This window comes from Petaurus breviceps, unplaced genomic scaffold (assembly GCF_028583685.1).
Source record: "Petaurus breviceps papuanus isolate PSGF00001 unplaced genomic scaffold, PetGlider_PUasm1.0 91133, whole genome shotgun sequence".
Classification (NCBI taxonomy): domain Eukaryota; kingdom Metazoa; phylum Chordata; class Mammalia; order Diprotodontia; family Petauridae; genus Petaurus; species Petaurus breviceps.
In genome coordinates, this window is record NW_027187419.1 from 98,317,998 (window position 1) to 98,333,531 (window position 15,534).

At 33.0% G+C, this 15,534-nt stretch overlaps 1 protein-coding gene across 3 annotated transcripts in view; it reads left to right on the forward strand.

The window, feature by feature from the left end:
* The window catches only part of UBR3 (ubiquitin protein ligase E3 component n-recognin 3), a 330,855-nt gene that overhangs the window by 58,062 nt on the left and 257,259 nt on the right, over positions 1 to 15,534 (forward strand). For all 3 annotated transcript variants that reach the window (XM_069080034.1, XM_069080036.1, XM_069080035.1), the window contains exons 4-5: positions 3,735 to 3,878; positions 4,394 to 4,443. In XM_069080034.1, the coding sequence (XP_068936135.1) occupies positions 3,735 to 3,878; positions 4,394 to 4,443 (194 nt within the window). The remainder of the gene's footprint in view (positions 1 to 3,734; positions 3,879 to 4,393; positions 4,444 to 15,534) is intronic.

Below are 15,534 nucleotides of genomic sequence, written 5' to 3' on the forward strand. Positions count from 1 at the left end.
AATATTGTTACTGTGTACAGTGTTCTTCTGGTTCTGCTCATTTCACTTTGCTTCAGTTCTTGTAAGTCTTCACAGATTTTTCTGTTTTAGTATCCTGCTTGTCATTTCTTATAGAGCAATACTATTACATCACAACCATACACCAAAACTTGTTCAGCTATTCCCTGATTGATGGATGTCCCTTCAATTTCCAATTATTTGCCATCACAAAGAATACCTGCTATTAATAATATTGTATATAAAGGTCCTTTTCCTTTTTTTTTGATATCTTTGGGATATAAACCTAGTAATGGTATTGCTGGGTCAATAGTTATACACAGTTTAATAGCCCTTTGGGAATAGTTCCGAATTGTTCTCTAGAATATTTGGATCAGTTTACAACTCTACCAACAGTGCATTAGTGTTCTAGTTTTCCCACATCCCTTCCGATTTAACATTTTCCTTTTCTGTCACATTAGCCAATCTGATGGGTGTGAGGTGATACCTCAGAGTTGTTTTAAATTGCATTTGTCTAACACTCTAATCGATAATGATTTAGAGCTTTTTTTCTTGTGATATAGATAGCTTTGATTTTTTTCATCTGAAAACTGTCCATATCCTTTGACAATTTGTCAGTTGGGTAGTGACTTCTATTCTTATAAATTAAACTCAGGAGGCATTTGTCAGAGAAATTTGTTATAAATTTTTTTTTCTTCGTTTTCTGTTTTCTTTCTAATCTTGGCTTCCTTGGTTTTGTTTTGTGCAAGACTTTTAAATTTGATATAGTCAGAATTATCCATTTTATGTGCTGTAATGCTCTCCATCTGTTGTTTGATCATAAATTCTTCCCTTATCCATATCTTACAGGTAAAATATTCTGTTCTCCTGATTTGCTTATGACATCATTTTGGCTTTATCTTTGTAATATGTTGTGATACGTTGGGTTATGCTTAGTTTCTGCCAAACTTCTTTCCAGTTTTCCCAGCAATTTTTGTCAGATAGTGATTTCTTGCCCCCAAATTGTGGACTTTTGGGTTTGTCAAACACTAGTTTACTATGGTCATTACCTGCTGTGTACCTAATTTATTCCACTGATCCACCACTCTGTTTCTTAACCAGTATTGTTTTGATGATTACTGATGTGTAATAAAGTTTGTAATTTGCAATAAAATTTGAAATCTGGTACTTCTTGGCCACCTTCCTTCACATCTTTTTTTCATTTATTACTTGGTAATAAATGAATTTATTACTTAATAATAAGTAATTTATTAATGATAAATTAATAATTTATAATAAATTAATAATTTATCACTTAATAATTTCATTTATTACTTAATAATAAGAATATTATTATATTATTTACCTTTTGTTCTTCCAGATGAATTTTGTTATTTTTTTTCTATCTCTATAAAACAATTTTTTGGTGATTGGATTAGTATGGTGGTGAGTAAGTAAATTAATTTAGGTAGAATTGTTATTTTCATCATATTGGTTTGGCCTACCCATGAGCAATTAATATTTCTCCAGGTGTTTAGATCTGACTTTATATTTGTGAAAGTGTTTTGTAATTGTATTCCTGTAATTCCTGAGTTTGTCTTGGGAGGTAGACCACCAAGTACTTTATATTGCCTGCAGTTATTTAAATGGAGTTTTTCTATCTTTTGCTGCTGGGTTTTGTTGGTAATATATAAGACTGATGGTTTACATGGGTTTATTTTATATTCTGCAACTTTACTTAAGTTGTTAATTATTGCAACTAATTTTTAGTTGATTCTCTAGTATTCTCTGAGTATTCTGTGATACTGTCTGCAAAGGGTGATAGATTTGTTTTCTCATTGCCTCTTCTAATAACTTCGCTTTCTTTTTCTTGTCCTATTGCTGTGGCTAGCATAGAACAATATTGAATAATAGTAATGATAATGGGAATCCTTTGCTTCACTCCTGATCTTACTGGAAAGGCTTCTAGCTTATCCCCATTACAGATAATGCTGCTGATGTTTTTATATAGATACTACTTATTTTAAGGAAAATTCCATTTATTCTGATGCTTTCTAGTGTTTTTTTTAATAGAAATAAATGTTATATTTTGCCAAAGGAACTTTCTGCAAATATTGAGATAATCATATTATTTCTGTTGCTTTTGTTATTGATAGGGTCAGGTATGCTGATAGTTTTCCCAATATTGAACCAACCTTGCATTCCTGGTATAAATCTCCCTTGGTCATTGTGTATGATCTTTGTGATATATTGCTGTAATCTCCTTGTTAGTTGTTTCAGTTTAAAATTTTTGCATCAATATTCATTAGGGAAATTGGTCTATTGTTTTTTTTTCTGTTTTAGCTTTTCCTGGCTTAAGTATCAGCACCAATTTGTGTCAAAAAACGAATTTGGTAGGACTCCTTTTTTTTCCAAATAGCTTATATAGCATTGAGATTAATTGTTCTTTAAATGTTTTGTTCACTTAACCCCAATTGCCCTCCAAAAAGCAAAAAAAAAAAAAAAAAGTTTTGTTCACTTGTGAATCTAGTCATGGAGATTTTTTTCTCAGGGAATTCATTTATAGCTTATTCAATTTCCTTTTCTAAGATATGGTTATTTAAATATTCTATTTCCTCTGTTAATAATCTGGGCAATTTATATTATAAATATTCATTCATTTCACTTAGATTGTCAGATTTATTGACATATAATTGGACAAAATAGTTCCTAATAATTGCTTTAATTTCATCGTGGTGAATTCACCCTTTTCACTTCTGATTCTGGTAATTTGGTTTTCTTCTTTTTTTAATCAAATTAGCCAGTGAGCTAAACAATTTAAATAATTAAATAATTTAAATAATGTGGTAATGAAAGTCCTGGAAAAATAGCTATTGTGTTAAGTAAGCTATTTCTTTCTTATAAATTTTAGGTGAAAATAAATATTTTCTTGTGCTTATTCCTTTTTTCTGTGGCTGAAAAAGCAGCTGCTTTTACTTTTATTTTATTTTATTTTTATTTTTTGCTTTGTGTGTGTGTGTGTGTGTGTGTGTGTGGGTGTGGGTATTAAATGTCTGAGGCCGGAACTGAACTTGCATCCTTCTGACTCCAGGCTGGCGCTTTTACTCACTGTGCTACATAGCCGCCCCTGCTTTTACTTTTAAACACAAAGTATTTTAATGTAACATCTTTAGAAGTATAATGCCTTTTTACCTTGCCTTTATTATTATTATTATTATTATTATTATTATTATTTTGACTTAGTCACTTTTCCTTGATAGACGCTTGAAAGATCTTGCTCTTAGGCTTCTGCAGCCTTACTGCTGAGATACTTTGTCTATTTATAGTCTGTAATCCAGTAAAAGATAGCACTGGAGATGTTGTAATTCCAGAATACTTATTTATAGAGTAATTTTATTTAAAAAGACTTGATAACTATAGATTATAAGAACAGTAATTTAGTGCAAATCCAGCTATACTTGAACTCTGATTCTCCTCAGCAAGGATTTGAGAAATTATTGAGTGTATTGAAGAAGGGGATGGAATGTGACTTAATTTGCAAATTCTTCTAGGTTGGTTTTTCGCTTTCTAGTTGCTTTTCTTTGTTTTGAAATGTAAATTTTGAGAAGTTCTACCAGAAGAAGTGTATATGTTATTTGGATTTTCTGCCATTTTGGTTTGTTCATACCACGACTCCTTGTCTACTGAGCTTATATGTATTTAGAAGTTAGACAGAATATTTCTCTGATTTTAATGACATTTAAAATATTTTATTTTAGGTCTTGGAGAAAATGCATGTGCAAAGAAAAGTCATGAAAAGTACCTCATAGCTTTGAAGGGCTCTGGATTGGCATTTCCTGAGGATAAATTTACATGTGGCATGCAGGACCAGGCTGCTGGCACTAGCTCTCAGGCAGTTCCAGGTTTGTATAGAAAAATATTTTTGAGCATTTTAATATTTCCTTCTTTTAAGAGTAAAAAGATTTCTTAAATTTGTTTATGTTGAAGAGTAGTTATTTTTCTAGTGAAATAATGAAATCCTTTTCAAGAATAATGGTAAGAATATAATGGTTTACAGATAGGAATAAATCAAAGCCAAAGAAAAGAATACAGTTTTCATTATTGGAATTAATTTTGTCACTTGAGCTCTACTTTACCTGTGAAAAAGTAGTCAGGAAGCTAAAACCTTAGCACATAAGTTGTGGTGTCCAATAATGAGTTGTTCCTTAATCACAAAATTTCATTCCTTTAATTGGGGTTTTTATTAGAGATTTGCTAGTGAGATAGATACCAGCCAAATCCAAATGTATTCAAGATGTGAAGTCTGCCAAGATACCTTTAGCAACATTTAGAGTTTTTAGTAATGGGCCTCAAAAATTTTAAGGTAAAACAATATTTGAACAACCATGAAGGAATACTTCTTTTTCTTCTTCAAAAGGTTTTGCAGGTGCTACAGGAACATCAGGACAAGTAGATTCTTCAGATGAGGTGAGGCTTTAAAGTTGTCCTTTCCTTCCTCTAAGACAATTGTGGCTTTTAGGGTTGGAAGGGGTATGGTTGGAGACAACTCCAACCATTTATTTCTTGTCTATACATACAAGAGTGTTAACACTATGTATTAAACTTAAAAGTGTGTCCATCTTCACATTTTCCTTCCAGAAGATCTGATTGTTAAACATTAACTAGCACGTTCCTGCTTGAGATAATGTAGTCTAAGCCCCTTATAATTTTATAGATGAGGAAACTTAGGCTTGGAGAGATTATATGGCTTGTCCATATTTATATAACTAATTAGGGCTATTGACAGCAATAGGGTTCTGACCTTCATGTTCTGTTAACTAATGTCACACTGTCTCCTTTTCTAAAAGGGAGGCTAGAATTCTACCTATCTTTTCAAATATAGTTTCCTTATTTCTGTTCCTCTTTAATTTCTTACCTCTCAAATTTATTATCCTAGCTTCTAATTCTCTGTCCCTGGGTCATCTCTTTCTACCCTATCCCTCTGGAATCTCTGCTACCAGGCACAGGTTTCCTGGCTTATTGTCTTTTAAAAGAAGTATATATCTGTGAGTTTATTCTGGTAATAGTCTTATATGAAGAAAATTTAGTATTTTAAAATATAGTGACCATGAGGAAAAACTGGGCACATAGTATACGCTTGATAAATGTTTATTGATTGACTATGAAGTAATGAGACTTTATGGGTCATGTCACCAACTTCATTATTTTAGAGTCACATTTCCTATATCAAGAATTAGAACATTTTACTATAGTAAAAAGCCGTATGTTGAAATAATTTTATAATCTTAACATGCTTCTTAGCAAAAGAAACCTATAAGTAAAAGTAGCTTATGATTGTACTAAATATATGGAACAAAATGTGATTAAAACACAACTATTCCTCTTAAAATTTAGAGATAAATTTAACATATAATTTTAAATCATATCGGATATTTCACTATAGATTAAGTTTATTGAAAACAATCTTAAAATGTGGAATTTTAAAAGTTGGTATCTTAATTTTATGCAAATACTATCTATAATGTTAAAATATGCATTGTTACACAAATGACTCATTTTTGTTTGCAAAATTTAATTTAGAAACTTAATTTAATAAATTTCTCCCTAAGATATTTCATGTTTTAAAACATAGAGGCATCCATTTAAATAGAAATGCTTCAATTCAACATGACCTAGTAGCGCCTCTTTTTAGATCAGCTGCGATTTTTATAATTTCTATAGTTTTGGAGGCTTCCTTTTTCATCATGCATATTAACTTTTAAAAGGTTAATTTTTTTCCTACTTCAAGCTGTTTGATTTTCAAATGGGCTTGCCTGTTTGGCAATATATTAACAAAGTGACTAAAATGAATCAGAAATTCCATTGCTAGGCAAACATGTACTTCAAGGAGATCAGTGATAAAAAGAAAGGCACTATGTACATTACAATATTTATATCAGTAATTTTTGTAGTAGCAAAGAATTGCAAACTAAGCCAGTGCTCATCAGTCGTGAAATATTATTGTGTTGTAAGAAACAATGGCTTTGAATACTGAGAGGTACTGGAAGATTTATATGAACTGATGTGAAGAAAAGAAAGCAGAACCAAGCAAGCAGTGTACACAATGACTAATGCAATGGAAATGGAAAGACCACACTATCAATAAAAAAATTGAAAGTGAATGCTATGAAATTTTCACAATCAAACTGGGCCCAAAGAAGAGATGTAGGAAGATACTTCTCTCTGCTTCTTTGCAGAGGTGGGGTTCTGATTATGGAACATTGCTATGATGTCAGATATTTTTATGTGTTGGTTAGTTTTGATGAACTTTTCACACCTCTTTTTTTATCCTTTATTATAAGGAATGGCTCTCTGGGAAGGACTGTGGGAAGGGATATCTTAGGAAGTGTGAAGGTACTGTAAAATCAAAAGATACCAATAAAAATTTGTCCCCCAAAAAAGGAAAAAGAAAAAGAATTGGATTGTTTTGTCTGCATGGTTGAAGACTAGATCTTAAAGTGCTGTGATGACAGATGGCAAAGTCTGTGTGATTACTCAAAATAGAAATCCTAAAATTTCCCATTTTATTTTTTAAGGGTTTTTTAGGGGGAGATGAAGGGAAAAACGATAATATCAGCTGTCACAAGGATGACAATATAGATTCCAATTGTGATAAGACTTTATCGGGGTTGGTTATGGCTATGTAGTCACTTCTTTTTACTAAACCTGTATAAACTGGAAGGAAACCTTTCATTGTTTACTGTTGGTCTAAGAAGAGTTTTAATAGGAAATTTAATAATTTCCAGCAATGGTATAGAATGTTGATGTGTTAAAAAGAATTTAGAAATTACCACAAAATTATGGGAAGGAATTATAGTGTTCATGATGTCTATATTAATGACTATCTGACATTGTAGCACTGCAAGTTTGCTGGATGAACCATATTATTTTGGTTGGCCTATTTTTTTAAAGTCTTTATGAACACCCAGATCTCTTTTTATGAATGATGTTTCTGGTAATGTAGAAAGCATGTTTTTTTGATATTTTTACTTTCTTCCTTGCTCTGGATGAAGCAGAGTCACTTTCATCTGATTGTTTTGTATGCTTCTGTAGACCTCATGGACTAAAGTGCCGTGGGCTGCTCAGTGTCCAGCACTTAGCATGATTTGGAGACGTGAATAAGAAATGACCAGGCCACGTGGGCAGTTCAAGGAAGAAAGATGAACTCCATTTATTGATTCTTAGGACAAGGTTTTTATAGGGCAATAATTTGACAAGGATTTGTTATCTAGGAGACTAAAGTCTTAGGGTAAGACCTTTAATCTAGGCCTCAGGTACCTGCTAATTCAGCCGCAGTCATAAACGGATACAATTGAGAGCAAACTTCAAAGCCAAAGCTGCAATCCTCAAAAGACATCACGTTTAGAGCTGACCACACAAAGATACCTGAGTGCTGAATCAAATATTTTGTCTTTGAACAACTAAAGTCTTGGGGCAGAGCCTGTTGGTCTCAGAACTCAAACAATTTATAAGGAAGTTCCTTATAAATATAACCCATCTCAAAAGAACTCAGGAGCTAACTTGATGAAAAGTCTTCTCAAAGAGATCTTTGATATTCGGGTCCACTGATATCAAGGTAATTATCTGAGATCTGGATCAAGCCTCTTTGGCTCCCAACACTAAAGTTTGCGGCTTTTAAATCTCAGTAGAGTTTTTTGTTGCTTTCACAATATCACAGGAACAGCTGATCTTTCCTGGGAATTTTCAAAGCTGTGCTAGAAGCAGAGTTCAGGTGGTAATAATGATGATGAAGTGTGATCCCTTTTCTTTGCCCTCTAATGTCCCTATCTAATATCCTTATCCTTTTGTCTTTTCTGTGCTTCAGTCCATTTTGCCATATGTCCTCATGCAACCACAGCCTTTATGTTCCTGTACCTTCTTACTGTTCCTGGTTATTTTCTTTATCCTTTTTTTGATTTTGCTTTATTGTCACCAGCATTGAACATCTTTTTTTTTCATAATCACTACTTCATTTACATGTCTATATGAAGAACTTTTTGATAATGACAGTCTTTTTTTTTTTTTTGCCTTTTTGAGGGCAATTGGGGTTAAGTAACTTGTCCAAGGTTAGTGTGTGTGTGTGTGTGTGTGTGTGTGTGTGTGTGTGTGTGTGTGTGTGTGTGTGTTAAGTGTCTGAGGCCGGAACCCAACTCGGGACCTCCTGACTCTGGGACCAGCGCTTTACTCACTGTGCCATCTGGCTGCTCCTAATGACAGTTTTAGGCTGATATATCTATCCTTATTTTCATATGACTGATGATAGTCACAGTTACATAATAACTGTCCATAAAAACCAAATGTGATATACCTTCTTTAGCAGAAATTCTTAATCCTTTTTGGTGTCTTCTATTCCTTTGTTAGCTTGGTGAAGACTTAAGACCTCTTCTCAGAATAATGTTTTAAAATGCACAGGATTACAAAGGAAACCTTTGTAATTAAATTAAAGTAAACAATTATAAATTGAAATATACTTATAAAAAATTTTTTTTAAAAAGTTCATTGACCCCAGATTAAGAACCTCTGATGCAGAGTTTACTTTTGCAATGTACATGGAAAACTAATTAAAAATGAAATGTATTACACCAGCTATTTTTTACTTTGATATTTTAAGTGATATTTTAATCTTGGGTTTTCTTGTTGCCTTTTGTTTTAATACCTATTAGCTATTACTATTTTAATATGTAATAGCTATTACTAATTAAACTCCCCACTCCTATTGAATACTTCCTCCTAACAAAAAAAATTTAAGCAAAACCAATATCGTAATCACATCTAACCATCTATCTCATTCCACATCTGTAGTCTCTGTCTTTGCTGAGAAGAGAAAGATGTATTTATCACTTCTCATGAACTGAGATTGTTTATGAAAATTTAATAGTGTTCAACTGCTTTTTTAGTGTCATCATTTACATTATTATAGTGTGTGTGTGTGTTTTGGGGTAACACTAAATCTGTTATTTTTTGTTATGTTGGTTTGTTATATTGGTCCTGTCAAGAATGGTGAATTTTTCTCTATTCCTTTATTTGTGTAAAAAGAGGTTTTACCTGTGTTTATAGAAATCCTGAATGTGTCTTGATAGGTTAATTACAAGTTTTGTTAAATGGAATTTCTATCATCTCCTATTGTTTTTTGTTGATACTCTCTAGAAATGTTTATTATTTTTTTGGGGGGGCATATTTTATATCCTACTTTATTGGTTAGTTTGTTCACTTATTTTGTAACATTTTATATTCTTTATAGTCCATTTTGAAATATTTTTGGAATTTAGCTATTAATAAGTAGATGAATCCACGATAGAGCTCTGATTTTGAAACTCTCTGGAATTCCTTCTTCCAGTGTAATCCATCTGTGACATCTTAGATAAGTCCTAGTATCTTGAAATAATAAGATGTTAAGTGACAGTTATTTAAATTTTTAAGTCAAGATTTAAATCTTGGTTGTCCTGACTTTTGAGATGAGTATTCTATTCACTGTTAAACTTTTTTGTTATATTATTAATTAGACACCATCTTCCCCTGAAAAAAAGGGGTTAGGTTTTAAATTGTATTAGTGGTTTTAGACTTTAAGTAGAATTGGTGATCTTGGAATAGGTTAGAGAGGTGTCTTACTAGTGTAAAATATATTAGAAACACATTTTAAAAATAACTTTGAAGTCTTTTGCTGACCTACATTGTTTTACTTTTTTTTTTTTTCAAACTACATTTTTGTAAATCCTGAAAATCTCTGAGGTGAACAGAGATTTGCCTTGGATAATGCTAAACATGGCTAGAATGAGGGCTTTGCTTTTCAGTTCTCTCAGCCCTGCTACTCCAAGATGTCATTTTGGGTGCATTACTGGGTGGAGAGCTTAAGACCCCATCTGTAAAATGAAGAAGTTGGATTAGATGGCCTCTGAGGATCCTTCCAGTTATAAATTTATGATCCTATGTGTAGCTTCAGATCTTCATTTTAAAAAATAAAAAACGATTTGTCAGTATGGTATTAGTTGGTAGACTGCAGATCTTGGAGTCAGAAGAACTGAATTCAGTTTCTGATGTGACACTAGTTGGATGGTTAGATGAGATCTCATTTGAGCCTCATTCATGGCATCTATAAGACTGGGATGATAATATTTGTGCTCTTTCTCACAATGTTTTTACGAGGCAAGTGCTTTTTTCACTATGAAGTGTCTTATAAATGTAAATTGCTGTTTTTCTGTTGGCAGCTAGGTAGAGAAAGCGTGTAGAATGCTGGGCCTAGAATCAGAAAGCTCTGAGTTAAAACTGGGTCTCAGATATTTACTGTGTGAACCTGGGCAAGTCACTTTAACCACTCTTTGCTTCAGTTTTCTTATCTGTAAAATGGGGATAATAGTAGCACCTACCTCCCATGGTTGTTCTGAGGAACAAATAAGGTAATATTTGTAAAAGCACTGAGCACAGTGCCTGGCACATAGTAGGCTATATAAATGTTAGCTATTATTCTATTAATGTAGCTAAATTGAGTGATTTCTTTGATGGCAAGGATTGTGTCATTTATCTTTCTGCCATCTTCTGTGCTTTGTATCTAATAGACACCCAATATATATTTGTTGAATCAATAGATAAATAATGTAATAGGGATAGATTATAGTTAATATGTCATTAACAGATTTGTGGATTTTTGTAAATATTTTAAAAAATGTTCATATGTTGGCTGATTCTATAATTGGGAAATAAAATGATACCAAGAAGCAAAAGTCCCCCTATCTCCTTTTTTTTTAAAGGAAGGTATTCAAGTCCACTGTTCTTTCCTCATCTTACAGGTTTTAAGTGATAATCCAATACAAGACACAGAGAAACAGAAACACAAAGAGAAAGAGACCTAAATGAGAATTTTGTAAAGGGCATGATGTGGGGATTTCGTTCTTTAAAAGACTTTTAAAAGTTATGTTGTGCAATACCTACCTTGCTTAATGCTTGCTTAGCCCATGCACTAAATGAAATTAGATCAAAGATGAGATCTTCATGCTAAGCTACAGTTACACTCTCTGTTCCAGCCTGTAGGGTTAAGTTTATTATAAGGTATTTGTAACAAGGATTTTTTTTTTTTGGTTTTAATTTGGAAGCTGGAAATGAAAGGAGGACTAGTTATGGGGTTGCCAAAAGAAAGTTTAAGAACTGAAAGAGAAGGTCATTTAAACATTTTAAAAAATGTTTTTATGAGTCAAAGAGGAAAGAATGAAAAATAGAAAGATACAAGCAAGACAACTTGGATGTTACATTTTGAATTTATTAGATATTGAAAAGAGAAGCAAGCTATACATAACTGAGACTTGTAGTCCTCATTTTCTTTTCTACTTTATATGTGAAAATGCTTATTAATAGTCAATATTTGCTAAGTTCAGATTAAAAAAAATTATTGCAAGAGATACTGTTTAACCAGAAATAGAATAGGCCATACTCACACTATGATTATGTAAATCTAACAGTCTTCATTCAGAGTAAAATAAGAGGACTGAGAAGAACAGGGCAAAGAATTATTTACTACTACCTATTGCTGCTGTTGCTATTGCTGCTGCTGCTGTTGCTGTGACTACCAAACTAGCAGGTATATAGTGCTTTAAGGTTTGCAAAGTGCTTTGCAAAATCCTGAGAGGTAGCTGCTGATATTTTACAAATGAGTAAACTGAGACAAGTTAAGTGACTTGCCTAGGGTCGCACAGCTAAATAAGTATCAGAGGATGGATTTGAACTGAGGTCTTCCTGACTCCACTGTGCCACCAAGCTATCTCTAAGGGAGGCAGAACTTCTGTGAGAAGGGTAATGATAGTGCTGTTATACTCAGTGATGGTCAGGCCATATTGGGAGTACTGTGTTCAGTGTGGACACTACATTTTAGGAAAGACATTGACAAATTAGAGAGGGGTCAAAGGAGGACAACCAGAGTATTAAAGACCCTCAGGTTCACACATGAAGGGAGTGGGGACATTTATTTTAGAGCAGTGGTTCCCACAAAATGTCACAACTAGTTGAATGAAGAAGTATTTATAAGAATCTTACTGTCTTTTTTTTTGCCTTTTGGAGGGCAATTGGGGTTAAGTAACTTGCCCAAGGTTACACAGCTAGTTTTTTTTGTGTGGGTGTTAAGTGTCTGAGACCGGAACCAAACTCACATCCTCCCGACTCTAGGGCCGGCGCTCTTAACACTGCGCCACCTAGCCGCCCCTCTTGCTGTCTTCTATTAAGCCAGACACTAGAGATTGGCAAAAATATGTAAATCATACTACCCTTCTCACCAAATTTCTTTTTTGTTTTGGAAAACAATTGTTTTTCATAAAAATGTTGCTTATGTTAGGCAGTAAATTTATTATTTTAAAATAAAAATATCTTAAAGATTTATGTGCTATACTTGGTAATATACTGAATATAATAGATCTAATGCATAGAAATTTAATTTCTTTGGGATCCTTAGTAATTTTTAAGAGTATGAAGGGGTCCTGAGAAGAGAAAGGCTGAGAACCACTGACTTAGAGAGTGGAAAGCTAGTGGGGAAGGGAAAACAACTATTTTAAAGTACTTAGAGAGCTTTTCTAAGGAAGAGAGATTAGACCTGTTCTTTTTTTTTCCCCCATGTTATAGGACAGAATTAGGAAAATTATATTGGAAGTTACAAAAATAAAAATTTAGGGTTGAAGGAAGAAGAAACTTCCAGAGTTCTTTCAAAGTACAGTGGATTGCCTTGGAAGCTAGAGAATTTGCCCTTGTGGAGGTTTGACCCCAAGCTTTGTTCTTGTCTGCCTCTGTAACTCTAAACTGGACCTTTAGAAGCTAGGTTCTGGAATTCCCATCTTGGTCCTGTGCTGGCCTTCCACCTTGAGCCTTACCTCATTTTAGACATCTTGTCATCAGGCCTGCTAGGGCATCCATACTCTTAGTTTCTTTCATTTGTACCTCTTTTTAGGGGAACCATAATTAAGTCAGTATTATCTTTGCTTCTAGAAAGAGTGTCAGTCTTTAACAGACTACCCTGTTATACTACCTTGACTTCTCTGACCAAAATACCTTTTGTTTTGGCTACCACTTCTCTCCCTATGTATGTTGTTCTCTTCCAGTGCCACTCTTCTCCACTGGGATTTGAGCTCCTTGTAGGCAGGCGTCCAATTTTACTTGTATCTCTAGTAGTTAACAATGTGCCTTACACTTTATAAGTAATTCATAAATGTTTTTTCATTCATCAGGGGCCGGATAATATTTTGTCAGCTGTGTTTTCTTAATCTATGCATACAATTGAGGTCCCTTTCAAATCTGAAATTCTGTGATACTTTGAAATATATCAAAGGAAAAGACAATATGGAGAAACTACATTCACTAATTTGTTGAAACATTAACTGTTTTTCTATTTGTATTTTTTCTATTTTCTCTTAGTACTCAGTTTGATTTGAACAGGTGTGTCTGTGACTTTGTATTCTATTTCATTCTTATGAGTAGCTGTGCACACTTTTTTGACCTGCTGTCCCTAGTGTAATAGAATGTTATGCACTCAGCAGTGCTATTTATATATCAACATTCTTCAGAGTACTTCTTGTTTCTTTTTTTGTATAGCCAGCGTGAAACAAGAACAGTAGAATTTATTGCATGAAATTAAGTAGAAAGGAGATTAATAATACAATATTAGTTTTATGGAATGGGCATGAAGTTTTAAAGTCATTTATTAAATCATTATTATTAAGTTAAAAAAAGGAAGTTGTCCTCAAAATAGTATTCAAGTGACTTTAATTAGAAAATTATCATAGAAAGAACATGATAAAGATCAAGATATTTTTTAGGGATGGGAGACTTTAATAGTATAAGTAATGCCTGTTCTTCTACTTTTTGAGTTTATTTGTTTCAGATATCTTTATAGGATCACTTTATACTTTATCAGTGAATGTTATGGTAATTTTGTCAGTATAAATGATTATATTTCTGGTAAGTAAAGTTATGCTGTACAAATGTGATTTAGGATGTTTTTGAACACGATTGAAACCAAATCCCAAAGAATGGGCATGATTAATTATGTTATGAAGATTTAAAGCAAATCAGTATTTTTGAAATCTAGAATCAGAGACTTTTGTCATAAATGAGACAGTAAAAGTCTTGTATTTGAAAGTCAGTTAGTCAATGTCTGTTAAGCACAGTAGATATGAAGCTAGGCACTATGTTAAGTGCTAGAAGGCCAGTTATCATAAATTATCAATGGAAATAGAATATTAGAATGTTAGACTTGGAAGGGATCTTAGAGCATCTAGCTGAACTGTGGGACACAATGTAAGAAATCTCTCAAACAGAAGTTAAAAATAGTCTAAACAGTTGGAGTGGCAGGGACCTATTTAGCTAAATAAGTAAATCTGTTGTGTTTTTGAATAACTCTCATGGTTAAAGTACATGTATCTGAAATTTTACTTTTTGGAATTTCTATCAATTATTTCTAATTTTGTCTATTAAAATAGAAGAGTAGCTTAATATAAGAAAAGTAGTATAAGGGGTGGATAGGTGGTACAGTGAATAGAGCACCAGCCCTACAGTCAGGAGGACCTGAGTTCAAATCCTGCCTCAGACACTTAACACACACACACACACACACACACACACACTCTCTCTCTCTAGCTGTGTGACCTTGGGCAAGGCACTTAACCCCAAAAGGCCTTACCTTCCCCCCCTCCAAAAAACAAACAAAAAAGTAGTATAAGTAGGAAAAATGGACCAGAGTCATAATTTATTGAGATGATTAAAGAATGGAAAAGAAAAACCTGTTTGGGTTCTACAAAGTAATGTTGCCCTTAAGTAGACCAAAATAAAATTATGATTGTATTTGCCAGTTATTTTATGTAAGAAATGAAATGATTGGGGCAGCTGGGTGGTATAGGGAATAGATCATTGGCCCTGGAGTCAGGAGGACCTGAGTTCAAATCTGGCCTCAGACACTTGACACTTAACTAGCCGTGTGAACTTGGGCAAGTCACTTAACCTCAGTTGCCCTGCCTTCCCCCCTCCAAAAAACAAACAAAAAAACAAGAAAAAAGAGGAATGAAATGATTGAAGCAACATACAAAATAAATTGGAAATAGATTATTACATCATTTTCATGTTTAATCTTTTAAATTTATATCTTCATATTTATCCTTCCTAATGTGTCTGTTATATACACTTTTCTTTTTGCATTTAGTTTCCTGAACCATGGACTTAACAGTATTACTGAATCTTCATTATCCTGATGAAATTTGTTGTTGTTAATTGTTTGTTTCAGTCTTGTATAGATAATCTGTGGCACCTTGTTAAATTTTAAAGTGGCTTCCTCCTGTATTGTAAATCTTACTTATGCTCAAAATTAATCCATAACCATAAGTTCAAATAATGCAATCTGGACATAATTTGGAAATTAAATCGGTTACTAGACAATAACTGACAATGTAGTGAATCCTAAAATTGAATAAAATTTTTTATTTAACTACTTTTATGGAAAAGATTATTTGTGAATAACCTATTGCTCTTGCCTTTTTCAGTTAGATAATTTAAAGT